We start from the raw sequence: 20,204 nt of genomic DNA, 5'->3' as shown, positions 1-20,204 counted from the left end.
ACTGACGATGTTGTTTTGGTTTAGTGGGTTTGTGGCGCTGGCGGTGTTTTTGAGTGGGCGGATTTGCTTTGGTATGGTGAGTTTGATCTTCCTTTCTATGTGCCGTTACTTTGAGATGGGGTGTTTGGGGGCTAATGTGTGGAATGAATAGGTCTGTGACGTAGCCCGCGCGAGTACGGCTATCAGCGCCGTTTCATGGCTTGCTTGGGCTGTCACTTTTGCTTTTGGCATTGTTGGTGTTGTTAAGGGACGACGTGGTGGTATGGGTATGACGTTCGGTAGCAAGGCGCCGAAGAGCAAGGAGGTGGATATGCATCAGGGTGTATAGCGATAGGTGTCACGGTGGTGGGGCAGGGGTGATGTGTATATGACTTGGGACTTGCGATCATCAGGTATGATTGCGGCGCGTTGGTGGCTTTTTTGGATATCCTGCTTTGCTTTGAGCATTGGTTTAGTCGTAATGCATACTTCTTTTTGAGTATAACGTCGTGTCACCTCGTGCTGTGTGACGTGATGTTGATGATCGTTGGAGGGATTTATCTTATTCGCTGGGCTGATCATTCGAGAAATCCCTTTCGGGGCAGTATAGATTAAGATGAATATATAAGCAAGTGGGTATCATCAAAAAGGTGTCCAAGTCTGGTATAGCCCTCTACCAGTATCAAAAAAGGTCGTTAAATAAGAGTATTTGCAACATATCCCGGGGCAATATAGAAAGGACTTGAAAAGCTGTGAGCTGGCTGCCCGCGACTGCTTATCGCAGTGGTGTTTGTTGCCGTATGGTAGCCACCATGTGAATTCGTGGGCTAGCTGATTGAACCTTGTGCATGCTTGTCTCGGTGCTACCATCATCGTCTCGTACATCGCGGAGCATACAATCTAGTCACAACTTCGATGACCAGCGCGGACCAAGCTAAGGCCCAGTGCTGAGTCAAAGATGCATCCTTTTCTTCGTTGGGCCTCACGACCATGCCTTCGTCACCGGTGCAGAGAAAGCCAATATTAACATCTAAGCGATAAGAGCAGGAAAGCTCTCGGCAGCTGTGTCGCCATCTGTCACTTTGTAAGTATTCCAGATAATTCTGGTGGACCCTAGATTATCAGTACTGTACATGACTGCATTAACGGCACATTTGTCATAGAAGCATGCGATGCCTTGGTTATAAGGAATTGAGGATGTCGACATCCGACCCGCGTGGTCGATGGCGAATTCTAGCCTCGTTTCGAAACGCTTGGTATGTAGCAGTGTGCCGAGGAGGAGGTTTTGTGGATGCCTTATAACATGCGTTGTATGCCTGATGAAGCCATGCTGAAACGTAACAGAGACGCAAACCGCCTGGAACGGCAGCCTCGTCCGCGACGTTCGATGCGGACGGTAACAAGACACTTTTTTCTTCGATCAATGAGATGAATATCGCGCAGTAGGAATTCCATACGTCGAAATGCTGCCTTGTTGTAATTAATGGCTGTATTGAGTGATGAGTTCACGAAGATAACTGTCAGCAACCCCTCAATAGTTCATCGGCACTGCTTGATTGGTCATAGCGCGAGCGCTAGCGTCTAACGTACCTGCGGCGGATCTGCTCCAGGATTCTGATACCTGCAACACCACGCCACTGATGCTCGTCACAGAACAAGAACTTCTGCATCTCGGCTGACACCATCTGACAGCGTTCTACTCGCGTTTCTCGGTTCTCGGCAACGCGTTTTCCACGACGATGCCAGTAAGAGCATGCTCTGTCCACCGGGGCCCGCATAGAAACAAAGCGGCCAGATGCCATCCGACTGAATATAGCAACGATGGCAGGGAACACAATTCCAATGATTGCCACGAACGGCAATGATGCCGCTCTCGACTTGTTGGCGGGGAGCTTGGCGGGGAGCTGTCAGTTCCCAAACCTTCCGCAAATCTGGATGCAGGGGCTTTTTTCAAGCTGCGCTCGAGCGCTCGCCTGATACGTGTGCGAAGCGTGTCAGCGGCCATGGCTGGATGGATCTGATGGCCTGCGAAACAAGTACATCTTTTCTCGCTGCTTCGCTGTCCAAACATTCTTCTTTCCACTTCTCCAGCTTCACGCGCGCGTAAACATTGATCGTATCCGCAGAGGTTTTCTTGAAACATCAGTCCGGAGAAGAACGACTCGTACCTCGAGAGAAAGCAATCATGCCGAAGACCGCTGTCTTCACCACCATTACGCCGTTGCCGGCGGGCATCACAAGGAAGAGTGTGCTCGACATGTACCGCGATCATCTAGCTATGATCGATTTGAACCCGTTGGTGGTGGAACGGTTCAAGTGCAGGCCACCTAGCTATGCGCCGACTGACGAGTACTGGTCGATGTGGTACACTATCAAAGGTGAGTATCTTTCTACACACCCACCATGCATTTGCTGACATCCCCTAGATAAGGTCTCATATCTACCGGGTGGCCTAGCGACAGGTTCTGTATCATACCACGCCTGCTTCAACGATACATCAGAAGGCCTCAACACACACGTGTACGCACCGCTTGGTCTCGATATCCAAGGAAAGTGGACCGTAGGAGGACGGCTGCCTGGCGAGCCAAAGCCTCCGGCCGAGCCTGGCCTCAAGACTCCAAGACACGGACTGTATATCCGGGAAGATGTCAAGATGACCTGTTCATCCCTACTGTTGAGCTTTGTCAAGAGGACATTCAAGGACTCGCACGGCAAGCTCGTGGACAAACTGGTCGAGAGAGCGCACATCCTGGAGTCAAACTTTGCGAACGAGAGACTGCAAGCACTTCGGAATGTTGCGCCTGGCGAGCGAATGGGACACGGTGACATCTTCATCGCACCACCACCAGACTACGACTACCAGCCTTCCCCCAGATACCTGCAGGTCCCCTCGCCTCGCTTCGTATCACATACGCGAAGCCAAAGCGACCCGGTACTCTCTCCTGGCTTTTCTTCTTCCTCGACGCTCAATGGTTCCAACGACAACTCCCCTAACCCAAAAGACCGTCCAATGTCCTTCACCTTCGTACGCGAAGAGAGGGAGGTAGCTTCCTCCGCACCCGAGCAAGGTTCCTTCCTACTACCAGCGACAACATACGATGGTGGCTTTTCACAAGTGCGCGAGCGATCGCAATCTTTGTTCCCTGGCAACGCCCCGGACGAAGATCTCGAGCGCATCTACTCGGAGCGCATGATCTCTCTAGCACCACTGAGCCCAACACAGTCTCCCAAAGACTGGACACCGGAATACGCACCAAGGGTCTCATACACACCTAACGAGCGACCCATTTCCTTCACATTTCCCTTCGACCCAAAGCATCCCTTTGACCGCAAGTCGACATCCGAGACGTCGCAATCGGATCAACAAAACCTTCTCGACGACATCGACGACGCAATTGACGAATTCATGTACACTTTACCCGCGACCACATACAAGACGCTACCAGCAACTACGTACGACCCTAAGCCGGCTGCCGAACCCACACTCTCCAGCGCAACATACAACCCAGAGCCAACGCTTTCGAACGCTACCTACAAGCCCGAGCCGATATTGTCAAGCGCAACCTACGACCCAAGGCATGCACGGAAAGACTCCGTCATGCCAGCGCAGTCTTACGCCGACGAACCACCGCCAGTGCCGCTCAAGGACGATAAGTACAGGAAGGGTAGCATTAGGGGATAGTACGGCATAACGCAGCTGGTGATGTTTTGATGACCTTTTCTGTAACAACATTTCTTTGCTATCTCGATGTTTTCGATTTGGGGAAAAGCGGGTTTGGTGTTTGAGCGTTTGGATCTTTTATATATACCCTCTTGTATCAGGCTACCGGATAGGCTGGATGGAGTACCTCGCACCTGGCTTTTTGTATAACAATGGATTATGACGGCGGAAACGCTACGATACTATACTGCTCTTACAACAACAAAGTTGATGTGAAACGCCTGTTTAAGCTACACGATCGCTGAAGAGTGGGCAAGTGGTGACCAAAAGCGCGCTCTTACATGTAATTACTCGTAAGATACCTCCTACATGTATGCGTACTGTGATGAAGTCTGCTAGCATTATCAGTCAGAACTAATGTATTTGGGTAGTACTGTTAACGCTCTACTAAACCTGCGCAATCTGTTGCTTCTATCTTTGACTTCAAATTTGCTTGTGTGTATAGTTCATAGCATCTCTACAGCTTCGCCCCAGCCTTACTACCCCCCACTGCAGCGAGCAGAAAACGTCCAAAGTACCTCTCCAGCTTCAGCGCCACATCTCCATCCAACTGAATGACCGTGCCCACCCACCCATCAGGTCTCAACACGACCACGGCTCCGTTCTCAGTAGCAACACCATAGCGCATGTGCGCACTACGGTCCTGGTCGTAGAATACACGACCGAACGGCATACCGCCCAACGTCTCATACGCCGAAGGCCCACCCGGTCCTGCGATGACGGAAAGACGTGATATCGGGACATCGGGATCTTGAAGCCAAGCAAGTCGAGAGATTGCTGCTGTGAACGACGATAAAGCAAGTTTCGTGTGTGCTACCTCACCAGCGAAGAGCGCAATATAAAACGTCGCCGTATTCGGTGTCTCGGTCTGTAATCGCGTAGCTTCAAAGGTTGCTGGTTTCTGTAACGTAACATCCGGTGCGCGTTGACCAGGCTGTACGGACGATATACCCGGGCTCTGCGTGAAATTGAGATAAGAGTCTGGCTCGTAGTAGATGCCCAGTCCACTACTGAACGTCGCTGCTTCGGCCATGACTACGCCTAGCACTTCGTTCGGGTCGGCGTTGGGGTTGCCAGTCCAGCCCTCGGGCAACTGCATCGTCATGAGGCGCGAGATGTCTTTGTCGTAGTTTATCAATCGCTGTACATTGGGAAGACGCTCTGCTTCGTACGAGTGCAGCAGATCGGGTTTGGCGAGACCTTGAAGGACGAGGGAGAGCTTCCAACCTAGATTTACTGCATCATGCATACCTGTGTTCATGCCTTGTGCTGCACCCGAACTATGTGTGTGGCATGCGTCGCCGGCGAGGAAGATGCAGTCATTCACGAAGAATGAGCGCGCGATTCGCTGCCCGACAACGTAGATGGTCCACCAATCCACCTGCTTGAACTTGAGGTTGAACGGCTTGACGGATGCGATGGCTTCCTTGACGGCGGCTTCTTCGTCGAACACCTTGTATGCTTTCTGACGCTCCGCTGTGAACGCGAATCCTATCCGTGTTGCCCCTCGGTCCAATGCGGCCCAGAGGACGTTTCCGTGTGTCGGCGATTCGATGGCGCAGTATGTTCGTGGCTTGGGGAGGTCGGTTTCGATGACGCCGTCGACGCGTACCCACTTGTCTTCGCTGGATGAGCCGTCGAATGGTATGTTCATGGCTCGTCGTACGAAAGACCGCCCACCGTCTGCGCCAACCAGATATCGACATCTGACTACGCTCTTCACCTTGGTCTCGCCATGTTCCATAGTAGCCAGTACACGGTACCCGCCCATTTCTACTCCTTCTATAAGCTCGATGCCCACCAGGGTATACGGCGCATCGAGTTGTACCCCCTCCCTAGCCAAAGCTTTCCTAAACACCTCTTCTTGGTACTTCTGACGTAGCACCAACGCGAAGTCCCACTTGGTATCTTTCATATTCTCCATGAACGCCCAACCTCTTCCTTCGACCTCGTTACCATGCTTATCGTAGTTCACGGTCTCGCGACAAGCAAAACACTGCTGAGCAAGGGAATCAGCCAGAGAAAGTTGATCGAGCATCTCAGTCGTTCTTGGGAAGAGGGTGATGGCGCGTCCATAGTTGTCTTGGGACGACTTGGGATGTTGTTCTATGATCTTGATGCGATGCGTAGAGCGAGGGAGGTTGCGCGCGAGTTGGTAGGCGGTTACGAGGCCTAGGATGGCTTGTCAGTATGGTGGTCTAACAGATAGATGCTGGGGTTGTTTACCTACTGGCCCTCCACCTACCACAAGTACATCTACATCCTCTACCGGCAAATCAGAGGTCGTCATCTTGCCTAGAAAATAGAGGGATTCAGCTTGAGCGCATGATAAGCTCCCTCAAGCTCATGTGCCAGTGTTGGCAAGCTATAAGCCTCCGGGGCCTGATATCTGCATCGCAGCCAGCAGGTAGGAGCCGCTGCATTGATAAGACGATAGCATGACGTTAGTCATGCATGCTTGATATAACATGATGGAGATACGCGCGATGTACGCGCTGTCGCGAAGGAAGGTAGAAGCAAGAATGGGGTGGGACGCGAGGTGAACAGGGGGCTGATAAGATAAGGATCGAGCCGCGGCAAACATCAAGCTGCAAGCCCAGCCGTTCGCTCATAGCTAAAACATCGAATAGATTCTGGAGACACCAACAAGAATCTAGGCGTTGCACGCGACATTTCATGTCACAATTTAATCAAGAACGTTGAACGCGTCGATGACAAATCTGCGAGCCCAATACCACGGCGCACGCGCATCACTACAAACCACACCTACAACGGCAACACCCACTCCCCCTCCTTCATCGGCTTCGCAAGACTACTCGTATCCCTCTTCGTAAACTTGCCATACCCCTTCTCCCCCAACAAACCCCCATTCTCCCTATCCCAAACCACCTTCCCCCTCAATAACGTCCACCTCGGCCACTGCTTCAGCTTCCTCCCTTCAAAAGGCGTATAATCAACATCGTGGTGCAACATACTATTCGTTAACTCAAACTCCTCCATCTTGCCATCTGGATACCAGATATTGATATCAGCATCCGACTCGCCCTCTATCAGCGCGCCTTTCTTCGGGTAGAGACCGTATAGCTTCGCGGGATTCGCAGATGTGACTTCGACGAATTTGGTGAGCTTGAGGCGGTTGGCGCTGAGCGTCAGTGAAAGCCGTGTTTCGATACCAGGGCAGCCGTTGGGAATGTATTTGAAGTGTCCTAGAGGGTATTCTGCGCTGATGCTGGACTTCTTGCCCGTCTCAGGGTCGTCATAGCGGAAGGGACAGTGGTCTGAGGAGAGGATGGTAAAGGTGCCGTTTGCGAGACCCTCCCAGATGACGTCGCAGTCTGCTTCGCTTTCGCGGGGTGGGGGCGAGCATACACATTTCGCGCCTTCGAAACCGGGCTGATCCAGATCTAACTTCGTGAGAAAGAGGTACTGTGGGCAGGTTTCCGCGTAGATGGGTAGACCGCGGTCTTGCGCTGCTTTGATGTGTGCGGCTGCTGCGGGCGTGGATACGTGGACGATGAGGATGGGAGTGTCCATGAACTCTGATAAGCTAATGGCACGGTAGGTGGCTTCTGTCTCTGCCATGGGTGGATGTGATGATCCGTGGTATTTCGGCGCGAACAGCTTCTTCTTTTCGAGTTGCGCTGTCATCCAGTCGATTACTTGTCCGTTCTCGGCATGTATCATGGTCGTTATGCCTTGTTTCCTGGCCTCGAGGAGGATGTCTAGGATCTGACCATCGTGCAGTTGAAGGGCCTCGTAGGTCATGTATATCTTGAGTGAGGATATGCCTTCCTCTCGCAGGGTCTTGAACTCTGAAAGTGCTCTTTCCGAAGGATTGCCGACGATGATGTGGAACGAGTAGTCGATATAGCAATTGTCCTTCGCTCGTTCATGAGTGGCCGCCAGAGTGTCGAGAAGAGTGTCTTCGGTCTTCTTCTGGGGCGCAAAGGTCACCATCGTAGTGGTACCACCACATACTGCCGATCGACTGCCAGTCTCGTAGTTGTCTGCTGTTGAGCCGTTTCCGAACAACGGAGGTTCTTGGAGATGAACGTGCGCGTCCACGCCTCCTGGCATCACATAGCCGCCTTCAGCGTCTATTGTTCTGGCTGCTTGTGCATCTTTCAGACCTCCTCTTGAAACTACCTTTGCGATCTTTTCGTCTTTGATAGCAATATCCCACTCTTGAACTTCATTTTCGGACACTACCACTCCATTGATGATGATTAGGTCGTACTCCATCACAGCTTTTTTCAAACTTTCTCTGAGCAGAACAATTTCACGGAATATAATTCCCAGTCATACACGATCACGGGAGGATGCATCTCAGCGGTTATCGTGGTGGTGGACAGAAAGCTAGTCCAGGTTTGTGAGGTGCGTATCTCGACCCCTCTTTCGCGCTGCCCCACCTTCCTCCCGGCGTCCTTCTTATCAACCACAACGCTTATTCGCGTATAAACGCGCTTGAGAAAGAAGTAGATATCCTGCACAGTCATACACATTGGTCATAGATGGTGAAGACGCGTTTTTCGCACGCCGACGCGTCGGATGTAACTACCGCGACTTTGACGCTTTCATCTACCATGTGTAGCCCGCTGAATCAGTCTTCGACTCACCAATCCACGCCTGAATCACCATGTCTTCCAAACCTCTCAAGATCAATGGCGAGAGGCTAAACAGCACATTACAAGAAACATGCACTTCATACGGCGCTCTCCCAGCGCCATCAACAGGCATGTGCCGCCTAACCTTGACTCCCTCCGACAAAGCGGCTCGAGACTGGCTAGTCGGCGAATGCAAAAATCTAGGATGCGACATCAAAATTGATCAAATGGGAAACATCTTCGCCATACGCCCAGGTACCGCTACAGATAAAGCGCCAATTGGCATGGGTAGTCACATGGATACACAGCCAGCAGGCGGGAGGTACGCGCACCAAGAATCAAGCAAACATCACAATCATCAGAGCCTGATGGAAACATAGATACGACGGCATCCTCGGTGTCCAATCCGCCCTAGAAGTCCTCCGCACCCTGCACGAGAACAGCATCCAAACCCACCACCCCATCGCCTTGATAAACTGGACCAACGAAGAAGGCGCGCGGTTTCCCGGCGCAATGATGGCATCTGGTGTTTGGAGCACGCGCAGTAGCACAGATCTACCTGCATGCCATGCTCTCCGCGATACCGACAAAATGTCCATGGCAACTGCTTTACAAGAAACAGGATACCTTGGTCTAACTCCGTGCGATTACCGTGAGAACAACCTGTCCGCGCACTTCGAACTACACATCGAGCAAGGTCCAATTCTGGAGCGTGAGGGAAAGCAAGTCGGTGTTGTGACTAGCGTGCAAGGGATGAAGTGGTTCGCCATTCGCGTAACAGGCCGAGAAGGGCATTCGGGTACCACGCCCATGGAAGGAAGAGCAGATGCTTTAGTCACAGCTGCACGGCTCATCACTGCTGTAAGAGATACCGCTGTGCAGACTGGCCTGGGTGTAGCTACCGTGGGTGTCATCAGCAGTGATACCAGTTCACAAGCCACTATACCCGCTGGCGTAGGATTTGTGATGGATATTCGATGCGATACTGATGACCTCGTCGATCAGCTTTCCGAATCCATCTTACGCGCATTCGATCAGGTCATCAAGGAAGAAGATGATGCGACCACGTATTCCGTGGAGCGTACGTGGGGATTGCCAGAGTCGAAGTTCCACCCAGATTGTATCGAGGCTGTGAGGACGGCAGCAGTTGGGTTAGTGGGTGAACGTCAGGTTGTGCAGATGAAGAGTAGAGCAGGGCATGATAGTGCGTGGACGAGCAGAGTGTGTCCGACGAGTATGATCTTTGTGCCGAGCAAAGGGGGGATAAGTCACAATCCTGAGGAGTACACGAGTCCCGAGCATTGCGCGTTGGGGGCGCAGGTTCTGCTTGACGCGGTGCTGATGTACGATGGGGAGGTTGGGCGAAAAAGAGACTAGCGTGTCAACGACGTCATCGATACTTTCCTACCTTTCACCCTTGCGTCCAGTCGTTTCGCTCTGCAAACTATCTTGTCGCACCTGTATAATGAGATTTCCCGTCTGTCGATTGGCGCAATTATCGAAGTTCTCTTCACTAAGCCTGTATCCGTCACGATTATCGCCACTACTCGCCAATTACATCCAACCCCGGCAACTCCACGCATCCACCATCATGTCGAGTCCAGCAAAACGGAAAGCTGAGAAAGATATATCGCCACCAAAACCAAAGAAGACAAAGACGACGTCAAAGGCGAAGACTGAGATCCCCGCATATCATCTTACTCCATCAAGACAGGACGAGTCGGGAGAGAATGTCTGGCCGGCGAGGAAGGAGCAAATTGAACGCGCGCGAGAGATTATCAGAGAATGGTACAACAAGACGTACTCGATGGATGAGATATCAGGTGCTAATCCGCCCCAGTGCTGAAGCGCAAAAGCCAACAGTCATTTTACCTGACAAGGATGCAGACGGACTTTCCTCTGGTGCCATACTTCATCATACTCTCACCGCTCTAGGTCTCTCACCTGATCTAATATCCGTTTACTTCCCACCAAAAGGCTCTAATGTACATGATGAAAGCACAAAGCAAGCTCTCACAGCCATGAAGCCGTCCTATATCTTCATCCTAGACCAAGGCAGCCGAAAAACACCGCCTGTCATCGATTCGCCCCACACATGCCTCGTGGTAGACCACCACTTTGCAGATGAGGGCGGGTTCCCAGAAGGATGCGATTATGTGACTGCACACGACTGCCCACCTGTGGCAACCAGCGCACTACTGACATACACCATCTGTCTTCCTCTACACCCTGACCTTCACGACAAGATATCATGGTTAGCAGCACTAGGTACCCATGGTGATCTCGGAAGCAGCATAAAGTGGCAACCCCCCTTTCCAGACATGGTCGCAACATTCAAGCAACATCCTAAAAAGTCCATCAATGATGCCGTGGCTTTGGCCAATGCGCCACGTAGATCGGCAGCATACAACGTGCGCGACGCCTGGGACGCCGTCATCTCCGCCAGCAGTCCCGGAGACATCTCAAAAGCCGACAAGCTGAAAGATGCAAGCATGGAGGTCAGACGGGAGACCGAACGCTGCACTCACACAGCCCCGAAGTTCTCTGCTGACGCTACGATCGCTGTTCTGACTATATCAAGCGCCGCGCAAATACATCCCGTCATCGCAACAAGCTGGTCCGGCACCCTCAAGTCCAACAAATTAGAAGTCGTCATGTGCGCAAACGAGGGCTACCTCCCCGACAAAGTCAACTTCTCGTGCCGCGTTGCGAAATGTGCGAGAGCGCGCGAAGGAGAGGAGAAGGTCGACATCATCAAGAAGCTGGAGGGCATCGTCGCAGGCGACGGAGAGTTGAGAAAACGGCTTGGGGAGAGCTTTGCGAGGGGGCATAAAGAGGCTAGTGGAGGGATCGTGGGAAAGGGCGAATGGGAAGAGTTCAAGAAGTTGATGGGTATTGGGGAAGGGAAGAAGAAGGCGGATGGAAAGAAGGATGAGAGGCCGGCGCAGAAGAACACTCTGGCGAACTACTTCGGGAAAAAGGAGAAGAGCGTCAAGGTGGAAGGTGCTTAGACTCTGAGCGGCGATAGCACACCAGACGTCTTCCTTCCTTCTAGAAGAACCAGCGGATCGGCATCTACGACTACGCACGGGAAAGGCGTCGAGGCAAGCCTGGTAAACTCTGCGTCGTGCGCGATGAGGATACCACTGGCGTCGATTCCGATAGAGGTGCGATGCCAAACACTTCCTACGTTGCCAATCTGAAGCAATCTCGATTATGCCACCACGGAAGAGGCGTGAAGTAATCCGGGTTGGGACAGCCTCGCATGCACTACACTGTCCTACGCTTAGACCAAGATTAAACAATACTCAATCTATCGGAGATCGCAGTCGAGAAGAACTTGCACGGAGGAGTCGACGCTCAGGCCCATGCCCGTCCACCTTCTTTCTCCGCCATTGGCCTTCGTTACTCATTTCTTTAAACAAACTCATGGCGAAAAGGAAGAAAACAGCTGTGGGTATTGACACGCTCAAAACCAATGATGGATGTTCTAGCGTTTTTACACCGTTTCGAATTAAATACCGACTAGCCTGGGGAGCGGCTCCAGGCCCAAATTGCCGAAAGATCGGCATCCTCGATCAGGAACATAAGAGGATCATCACAACGACCTTTCGAGAACCCGATAGCTCAGGCACAAGTAATCGACAGCTTTACGCCAGAGCGCAAAGACACCACACCTTGGAACAGGTTAGATGCCAACGCTTACATGACGGCCTCGCACCGCCCCAACGCAGCCGTCCCACTGACTACCATGACGCATATAATATACGACTTCCATATAGCCAAGCCCCACCGTTGCAGTCCAAAACCCAAAACCCGCCCACATTGCGCCATGTGACATCGGTACCAAACCACCAATGCCGTGCCCAATCAGGTAAAACGCTGAACTCTGGGGCGACATGCCCGCATGCGAGTTCAAAATCTCTCCATCTACACTCGCGCCTCCGCTTTCCCCATGCTGGCGAATGAGCGCGTGTCGTGCAAATTGAGTGCTGACGGCCTGACGGGGCACGCGCTACCCGACAGGTGCCAAGGAAAGCTTGATGCCAGCGATGTTAATCTATCTAAGTGGTGAGGGCGAAAACGATGAAGATAGTGGTCGGAAGCCATGACTAGGTGCGGAGATGACGAGGGAAAGACTGGTACAGCGGCCCGGGTGGATGTTAAACGTCGCTGTTAGATTGCTGTGGTGAAGTGTACTACGGTGTATGCATGACCAAAAGAATCGAAAGTGGTGAATAAATACTGAGAGTGGTGCCAGTGGTCGAGAAAAAGACTCGATACGAATCATCCTACCCTCTTTGCGCTTTCTGCCATCTCATCCCGTTAACCATCCGAAGATGAAGTACGCCACCGTTTTCCTCGCTGCGGCGGCGACCGTCTCCGCTCACTCGACCTGGCAAGAACTTTGGGTCGGCAGTGAAGACAAAGCGGGCACATGTGTGCGAACTGTCAAGGACAACAGCCCCATCACCAGTCTGACCTCTCCCGACATGTTCTGCGGACGCGGCCCAGCTTCTACATCTGGCGTTTGCGAAGTCGCTGGTAAGCTCCCTCGAGTTCATTTCACAATCCTTTGCCCAGCAAGGCAATATGTGATGGGGATATGATGATGTGGAACTGTATGAAATACTAACAAAACCCCCACAGCCGGCAGTTCCCTAACCGTAGAAATGCACGCCCAACCCAACGCACGCTCCTGCTCCCAACCCGCCATCGGCGGCAACCACTACGGCCCCGTCTTTGTATACATGGCCAAAGTCGCCGACGCCAAAACCGCCACCTCAGGTTCCTTCTTCAAAGTCGCCGAAGACGGGTACACGGGCACAACCGCCTCCTGGGGCACCGAGATCCTCAACGCGAACTGCGGAAAGCGCGCCTTTACCGTGCCCAAGAACATTGCTTCCGGGGACTACTTGGTCCGCGCCGAGGCGATTGCGCTGCATGCTGGTGCGAATAACCCGCAGCCGTATGTTAGTTGCTTCCAGGTCAAGGTTACTGGGGGTGGCAGTGCTACGCCGAGTGGTGTTAGCTTTCCGGGGGGTTACAAGACTAGTGATCCGGTCTTTACGAAGGCGATTTATGATTCTAGCTTCAAGTATGTTAGCCCTGGACCGGCGGTGTACTCGGGTTGAGAGTGCGCGTACTTTGGTGTCGGGAGGCTGTTGGGCACCTCGTTTTGGGCCGTAGAGTTGTTGGTTTCCTTTTCATCTTTATGAAGAAGAGACTTCAGGTAGCCTATGTACATATTGTCGTTAGCGCCATTGCAGAATGAAGAGGCTCATGTACATACTCGATGTAATCCGTTGCACCGCATCCGCAATCTCCTCGCTCGAGTCGATATTATCATCCAGCGTCAGCGCCGCAGCGACATACTTAACCGGCTTAACCCACGGCCTCCCCTCCTCGTCATCTGGAGGAGGAAAAAAGACCCTATCGAACCGAGCGACCTGCCTAAAGGCATGTTCGCATTTGCCACTCTTATTCTTGTACTCCTGCGATTCTTGGAAAGTTTCAAAGTCGAACTCCGCGCAGTCTAATCCGTTGGGCTTGAATATCCCCGCGAGGGTCAACAGTTCTGTTGCTGATCTCGTTAAGGTGTTACGGTACGAAACCATTTTGTTGACTCCCGATAGGATCTCTGGGGCGTGGGCGTGGTCGTCGTACGCTCCGGTGAGACATTTCCTTACACGACCGTTGAACGCCGTGTTTGGGGCTAGGCTATCTCTACCCGGGAAGCTGTTGAGGTAGAATTCGCACTCGGACTTGAGGGCATCTATTTCCATTGTTGAAGGACAGGGACGTTCTTGGTGAGCTTCGCTTGTCGATTCGGAAGGAGATGGTTGGTCTTTCTGTGGGGCTTGCATGATGGAGGAGTGTTTGGCTTAAAGGAAGAGGATAGCGAAGGGAGGTTTATATACCTAGAGTGCGGCGCACTACTTCAGTCTTCAAGCTCGGTCAGCGAGTCCAACCCAGGTTCTTGAAAGAGCAATAATTCTCATGTGAGAGAAGCTGATTGGGCGTGATTTGAATTTCGCAAGTCTTGAGTGGCTCGTTCTTTCCGTGCAGTGCAGTGCAGTACCATGGGAAGAAGTGGATACGATAAATCGTCTTCTCCTTACCTTTCTATCCTCTTTCTCTCTCCACCCTCTTTGACCTGTCAACGCTGTATAATTCTAGTACACCCATACTCAACATATAGATGGCCTCTACCACCGGTCACGAACGGAGCTTTATATACATATAGTGCGCTCCCATAGTCTCTACGCTGGGTCAGCGAGTCTGAACAAGATTCTTGCAGTAGCAATACCCTATGCTAATTTGAGCGTAATATGACTTTCGGAAGCCGTGAATGGCTCATATGCGCCGTGTCATCGCAGTACCATGGAAAGATGTGTATAAGAACAGTTCTTTGCCATCTCCCCAGCCCACCAACACCGTCAAATCTAAAGTTAGCATCGAGATGACCTCCATCACCGCCCCTCCGCCGCCCCCACCCACCCTATATGAATGTCGGAAGTCGTGAGTGGCTCGTTCGCTCCGTGCAGTGCCGTGCAGTACCATGGCAAGAAGTGGGACCAACCAACGTATCGCATCGCACCCACGTCTTTGTATGTTCACAACTGCACCTTAACCTTCGTCTCCGCGAGTGTGCGTCCGTCAAACCCAATCCCCACAACCTCAACCCCAACCTCTTGCCCCGCATACCGCTCCACGAACTTCTCGTTCAGAACATGCTCCAACGCATACGCTTTGGCAAACAGCAGCCCTTTACTTCGAATTTCAAAGTGTGAAAAAGGACCGGTAACATTACTCCATGGCATACCTGCCGTTTTGGATTCGGACTTCGCTGCATCATCCTCGTAGTTCCAGCACAGTCTATCATGCGCACTCTCCCCTTCACCGCGCTTTCCAACCCGTACTTCTTTGATCCTGAAAGAAGAGCTTGGAGGTAGTTTCAACGTAGGCGAAATGCAAATCTCCTTGAAACCCACCAACCTCACAGGCCCACGTAAACTTCCCATCAACGGACCCTTGACCTGTATACCCAGCTCTTCTATCCTCGCTCCGGGCACACTATCTAGCAACACGATCGGCTTCCGCGATAGATGCAACCTGTGATAATGCGTCGTTCTACCCGATTTGAAGTACAAAAAAAACGTCATGTCCTCCATTTCCGGTGGTCTAGGATCCTCGTAGCTGTCTAGCACCATCGAGAGTTGCAGGGATCCATCGGCTGGCATGTCGAGTTTGTAGAGGGGAAGGAAGACTTGTACGTCGCAGTCTCCTGCTGGACAATTTTGGATGAAGCTGATTACTAGGACGTTTTGTTTGTGAGAGTGTTCTATTTGGTGCGAGAGTGTGACGTATTCCCCTTCGGCGAAGAGGCTGGCTGGACGTGGAAGAACGGATTGCGAGCCCAGTTGTGAGTGTGTGTTGCAGTTGTTGAATAGGTGTTTTGCGTCGTCACCATGTGGAGAGAATGCGCGGGTGAAGTCGGTGTAGAAGAAATGTTCTGAGCCTGCCACGCGCTCTTTGGCTGCATGTAGGATTGGACGCTCTTTATTTGGCGGGTGACGCGATGTGCAGTCTCCGCAGGTGCACTCGATACCCTCTGGTAGTGAAGTACCTTCCCAGACGGTGCGTACGACGTCCCGCTCATGGCCTGGAAAATGCTCGAACGACCATGCTGGTGCAAAGATGCCAACCGGTTGACCCGTATCCGAGAGTCTGGCCAATGCGACTCCAGTGTTTGTACCACCGCCCCCATATTCAGGATATGTGACGCGAGGGTGGGTAAAACTAGACTTGTTCTGTGCCCAGACGTCCACGCCAAAGTAGATACTCTTCTTCTTGCCTTTGGCGAAAGGGCCATGAAAGCCAGCGTACTGTGCGAGCTTCATTGATTCAGAAACATGGATATCCGTCCAGCAATAATTGGTGAGTAGGTTTTCGCACGCGTCAGCAAATTTGAGGTTGGAGCTGGTCAGCGCGTTCTGGTATGATACTTTGTTGGAAGTGGTGAGCGCATCGTACCTGGGTTAGAGTCATGCGTCAGTCATGCGTGATAGTGGATGTGAGGTTATTACCATATGAGCCGTTTATCGACCCCTAGTTCAGCCTTCAGCTGGCGTAGAAACGCTTCAAGGACCTCTGGATTCCACACATCGCTTGGGAACGGCTTCTCGATGTTGATGAGCCAGCCGTCAAAGCCGAAGTGTGTTGCAATGGAGGCCAACTTCTTCGCCATGGGGAAGTTCATCTCCCCAGACTCTTCTGTTGTATGATTCAACAAACGTTCCGAGCCTTCAGTTTGCGGTTCAATCAAGAAGGTGCCCAGCGCTTCCACACCGTTTCTGTGCAGCGTATTCGTCCATGTTGGTGGGGGCACACAGACTAGCTTATGAGAGAAGTAGACAAAAGTATCAACGAACTGGAGATATTCACACGAGTAGAGTTCCTTGTCTACACCGACGGCCTGCACGCTTTCGTAGTCATGGTAGCTGCCAGAATAGTCATGGATCAATAGAACACCAGTTTTGCAGTCGTCGGTCGGGACTCCACCGGTGGCGCGCAACAGCGGTGTATTGGCTCTTTGCAGAGGGTCAGAATCAGCCTCAGTCCACGATTCCAATTGATCAAAGGTATCGGAGTAGGCGAAGCCCTTCAGTCGATCTAAAGCGCGCTGATGGCGTCTCTCTTCCGGTGTAGGCCCAGTGTCCGGGGTGGGAAACAGATGGCGGTAACCATCGCGGATCGGCCTGAGGATGTCTTTCCACCCAAGAAGATAGGCCATGTCTGACTGCTGGTGAAAGTGGTGAGTGTATGGCGACAGTGGTGCGAACTGCTGCGGGAAGTAGCGGCGATCGGGATGACGTTGGCGGCAGGGGCATGTCTTGGCGTGCAAGGCTCCACAGCTCCATCCCTACGTGAAGCAGCTGGCGGAACGTGTCTTTTATGTCAGGCACTCAACACCCACCTCCCACCACGCCTCACGTCGCCAAACCTCTGCCGCTCCTTTCGCCGCGACCAGCGACCCACGCACCGCCATGATGAATCTCTTCCGACTGCTGGGTAGGCCTCGCGACACCAAATGATGCTTTGAGTATGATGTGCTAACACGTCTTAGGGGATTTGTCCCACCTGCTGTCCATCCTGATTCTGCTGCATAAGATGAAGGTGTCGAGCGTACGTCTATCGGAATTGCACACGTAATGCGCCGCATATACTGACATGGCATAGAGCGCGTCCGGCATCTCGTTCAAGTCACAATTCCTCTATTTGATGGTCTATCTCACGCGTTACGTCGACCTGCTGTGGACCTTCTACGAACCCAAGTCGCTCTACAATACCATTTTCAAAATCATCTTCATCAGCACATCCGCCTACACCGTCTACCTTATGCTCAACGACTACAAGCCGACGCACGATCCGAATCTCGACACGTTCAAGGTGCAATATCTGCTGGGAGCGAGCGCGGTGCTGGCGATACTGTTTCCGTACAAATACACATTCTCTGAGGTGGGTAGCAGCAGGACTTGCAACGGAAGAGGAAGGTGCTGACTGAAACAGATACTTTGGGCTTTCTCCATCTGGCTGGAATCAGTCGCCATTCTGCCCCAGCTCTTCATGCTGCAAAGGACCGGCGAGGCGGAAACGATCACGACACACTACCTGTTCGCGCTGGGTGCGTACCGGGCGCTGTACATCCCCAACTGGATCTACCGCTACTTCTTCGAGGTGCCCAAGTTCTACGACCCGATCGCGGTGATTGCCGGCATCATCCAGACGATCCTGTACTCTGATTTCTTCTACATTTACTACACCAAGTAAGTTTCCAACCGCCATTGAAGTCGCATCAACATGCTAATTGAACATTAGGGTCATCCAAGGCAAGAAGTTCAACCTGCCCGTATAGACCGCGCGCGCATGGACGCTGCTCCCTTCTGCTGTTGGCGGCCGAGTTCGGTCCTACTCTGCTTCGTATCTGGGCATATTTGTGTTAGGTGGGCGTTTTGTGGCATTTTTATGGAAGGAGGCAGCCTCTGATAGTTGGCTGGTTGGGCATTGGACGAGTTGGACGACATCACACGACGGGTGAATGGGCATGTAGGAAGATACCTTGAAATGAATAGACGTGAGATGGTCAGAGGAATGTACTGAATATGCAAGCGATAAGGCTGAGACAGGAGAAAAGCAGTGCATGCATGTGCGCCACCGACTGCAGCCTCGAGGCTTCAAGGGGAGCCGAATGCTTACCTGGAGGCGCACTGCCAATCAGCGGACGCTAATTCGGCGGCCAGGACTCCGCACCAGCCATGGATCTCGCAGCCGTCAGCCCTCTTACCTTTGATACTTTGTTATCCTCATAAACCCATTTGCTATTTCTTCGTCCGCTCGCTGTTTCCACGTTGCCCATTCGCCTCGCCGACTTATCGCATTAGTCAGCGCATCCACGTCCGCCCGTCGACGATTATCGCATTCGCCTCAGTTATCGCCGTAAAGTGCGCGCCTCACACGACCGACCGACGAATACGTCAGGGCTGCAGCGTGCGCACGCGAGGCTCCCTACCTACACAGTCACGCCCACAACCCACCAACCCGCCATGTTCTGCCTCCGCAGCTGGATCCCCGTCCTGTTCTTCCTGTAAGCACACACCCACCCACCCCATCTCCCTCTCACTCCACGCGCATTCCCTCTCTAACACGTCCCCCGCAGATTACGAACGCACGCCTCACCCGTCTACCTCGTCCTCTTCATCTCAGCAACCTACTTCCTAAACCGACCATGCGTGTACTGCTCGCTCCTCCTCTTCATCCTCGTCGTCGCCCTCTTCGACTTCCACACCCCGTGGTTCGATGCGCCGCTGTCCGATAGCGCGGAGCTGGCGCTGAATGGCACGGTTGCGGAAACAGCGGGTGTGTTGGCGCAGGCGGCGAATCATACGGCCAAGGCGGTGGTGAGGGGGGCGGTTGAGGGGGTTAAGGGGAGGGTTGGATTAGGACAGGGGAGTGAAGCTGGAGGGCAGAGTTATGAGTGGGTTAAGGGGTTGTTGGGGAAGAAGGAGTGGAGGATACAATGTTTGGATGTTTTGATTCGGGTTTGAATGGAGGGGGTGGATTGGGGAGATGGGGGTGCGGGTCTGCAATGTAGAGGTGTGCGAGGCGTTTGTGGCTGGTAGGCGTGGTGGAAAGGATACTATCGCATGGCTGGGGCGTATACTGAAGCATTTGCAGGCGTCAATGGCATACCACTTTCAGGATTGATATCCACCGATTCATGCGTGATAGATGTGCTACAATCATATGGAGAAGGTAGAGGGCATTGCAGAGAAGACGCGCTACACCCCACCACGTCGGTCCATCAAATACAACAGGATAAGAACTATTTCCGACTTCCAAGCATCCTCCCATCTGGATCTAATAAATGCACCCAAGACCCCGCGCTAAAGCCGAACGCAGGGATTCAGCCTAGGTGGGGCGCTTCGGCGTGCCGCACGCGCACCTTCCCCTCTAAGCCTACACGCATCATCTCATGCCAGTCCAATTGAAACATTGACACCCCTCTTTCCTCTTTTGCTCAAGCCTGTTCCGTTCACGTTCCCTGGCCGCCTCCCCCGCGGACCTTCACTCTGGCTAACCTACTGGTTTCCGCGAGACTCTGCTCTCGACAATTGAGGTGTAGAGCTAACCATCCTACGCGTCTGTATTCTGCTCTATCGCATTCACTCTCCCCGACCCACTTCACCCGCTCTAGAAGCTTCTCTTCTGCAGCTAGAGAGCTTGATTCTGCCCCACGTACCCAGTTACGCCTAAGACCGAGGCTTGCCGTAGCAAACACAAACACATTTGCAGCACAAAAGAGGTTCTGCCAGAGCGAAGTCACCAGCAGTTTCGTC

General features: G+C 52.6%; 10 protein-coding genes across 10 annotated transcripts; 6 read left to right on the top strand and 4 right to left on the bottom strand.

The window, feature by feature from the left end:
• Positions 1 to 2,164: 2,164 nt before the first annotated feature.
• Positions 2,165 to 3,661, top strand: J4E86_003668 (uncharacterized protein; the record flags this gene model as incomplete). The annotated part of the gene is made up of 2 exons (XM_051444221.1): positions 2,165 to 2,357; positions 2,406 to 3,661. 2 exons carry the CDS (start codon positions 2,165 to 2,167, stop codon positions 3,659 to 3,661), a joined length of 1,449 nt encoding a protein of 482 aa, XP_051303846.1.
• Positions 3,662 to 4,157: 496 nt separating this feature from the next.
• On the bottom strand, positions 4,158 to 5,990 carry J4E86_003667 (uncharacterized protein; the record flags this gene model as incomplete). Its single annotated transcript, XM_051444220.1, has 2 exons — positions 4,158 to 5,872; positions 5,927 to 5,990. The coding sequence occupies 2 exons, from the start codon at positions 5,988 to 5,990 to the stop codon at positions 4,158 to 4,160; spliced, it is 1,779 nt and encodes a 592-aa protein (XP_051303845.1).
• Positions 5,991 to 6,466: 476 nt separating this feature from the next.
• On the bottom strand, positions 6,467 to 7,942 carry J4E86_003666 (uncharacterized protein; the record flags this gene model as incomplete). Its single annotated transcript, XM_051444219.1, has 1 exon — positions 6,467 to 7,942. The coding sequence occupies one exon, from the start codon at positions 7,940 to 7,942 to the stop codon at positions 6,467 to 6,469; it is 1,476 nt and encodes a 491-aa protein (XP_051303844.1).
• Positions 7,943 to 8,336: 394 nt separating this feature from the next.
• J4E86_003665 (uncharacterized protein) lies at positions 8,337 to 9,681 on the top strand (the record flags this gene model as incomplete). The annotated part of the gene is made up of 2 exons (XM_051444218.1): positions 8,337 to 8,626; positions 8,685 to 9,681. The coding sequence occupies 2 exons, from the start codon at positions 8,337 to 8,339 to the stop codon at positions 9,679 to 9,681; spliced, it is 1,287 nt and encodes a 428-aa protein (XP_051303843.1).
• A 214-nt stretch (positions 9,682 to 9,895) lies between these two features.
• Positions 9,896 to 11,315, top strand: J4E86_003664 (uncharacterized protein; the record flags this gene model as incomplete). The annotated part of the gene is made up of 2 exons (XM_051444217.1): positions 9,896 to 10,104; positions 10,145 to 11,315. The coding sequence occupies 2 exons, from the start codon at positions 9,896 to 9,898 to the stop codon at positions 11,313 to 11,315; spliced, it is 1,380 nt and encodes a 459-aa protein (XP_051303842.1).
• Positions 11,316 to 12,644: 1,329 nt separating this feature from the next.
• On the top strand, positions 12,645 to 13,439 carry J4E86_003663 (uncharacterized protein; the record flags this gene model as incomplete). The annotated part of the gene is made up of 2 exons (XM_051444216.1): positions 12,645 to 12,849; positions 12,955 to 13,439. 2 exons carry the CDS (start codon positions 12,645 to 12,647, stop codon positions 13,437 to 13,439), a joined length of 690 nt encoding a protein of 229 aa, XP_051303841.1.
• Positions 13,440 to 13,559: 120 nt separating this feature from the next.
• J4E86_003662 (uncharacterized protein) lies at positions 13,560 to 14,090 on the bottom strand (the record flags this gene model as incomplete). The annotated part of the gene is made up of 1 exon (XM_051444215.1): positions 13,560 to 14,090. The coding sequence occupies one exon, from the start codon at positions 14,088 to 14,090 to the stop codon at positions 13,560 to 13,562; it is 531 nt and encodes a 176-aa protein (XP_051303840.1).
• Positions 14,091 to 14,921: 831 nt separating this feature from the next.
• J4E86_003661 (uncharacterized protein) lies at positions 14,922 to 17,101 on the bottom strand (the record flags this gene model as incomplete). The annotated part of the gene is made up of 2 exons (XM_051444214.1): positions 14,922 to 16,341; positions 16,395 to 17,101. The coding sequence occupies 2 exons, from the start codon at positions 17,099 to 17,101 to the stop codon at positions 14,922 to 14,924; spliced, it is 2,127 nt and encodes a 708-aa protein (XP_051303839.1).
• Positions 17,102 to 17,354: 253 nt separating this feature from the next.
• On the top strand, positions 17,355 to 18,223 carry J4E86_003660 (uncharacterized protein; the record flags this gene model as incomplete). Its single annotated transcript, XM_051444213.1, has 5 exons — positions 17,355 to 17,379; positions 17,435 to 17,493; positions 17,548 to 17,826; positions 17,878 to 18,134; positions 18,187 to 18,223. 5 exons carry the CDS (start codon positions 17,355 to 17,357, stop codon positions 18,221 to 18,223), a joined length of 657 nt encoding a protein of 218 aa, XP_051303838.1.
• Positions 18,224 to 18,911: 688 nt separating this feature from the next.
• J4E86_003659 (uncharacterized protein) lies at positions 18,912 to 19,412 on the top strand (the record flags this gene model as incomplete). The annotated part of the gene is made up of 2 exons (XM_051444212.1): positions 18,912 to 18,952; positions 19,025 to 19,412. 2 exons carry the CDS (start codon positions 18,912 to 18,914, stop codon positions 19,410 to 19,412), a joined length of 429 nt encoding a protein of 142 aa, XP_051303837.1.
• Between the last annotated feature and the right edge of the window lie 792 nt (positions 19,413 to 20,204).

Source organism: Alternaria arbusti (assembly GCF_024043155.1).
Source record: "Alternaria arbusti strain BMP 1465 chromosome Unknown scaffold_4, whole genome shotgun sequence".
NCBI classification, from domain to species: Eukaryota; Fungi; Ascomycota; class Dothideomycetes; order Pleosporales; family Pleosporaceae; genus Alternaria; species Alternaria arbusti.
Note: the sequence above shows the minus strand (reverse complement) of the source record. Positions and strands in the feature narration are given on the sequence as shown.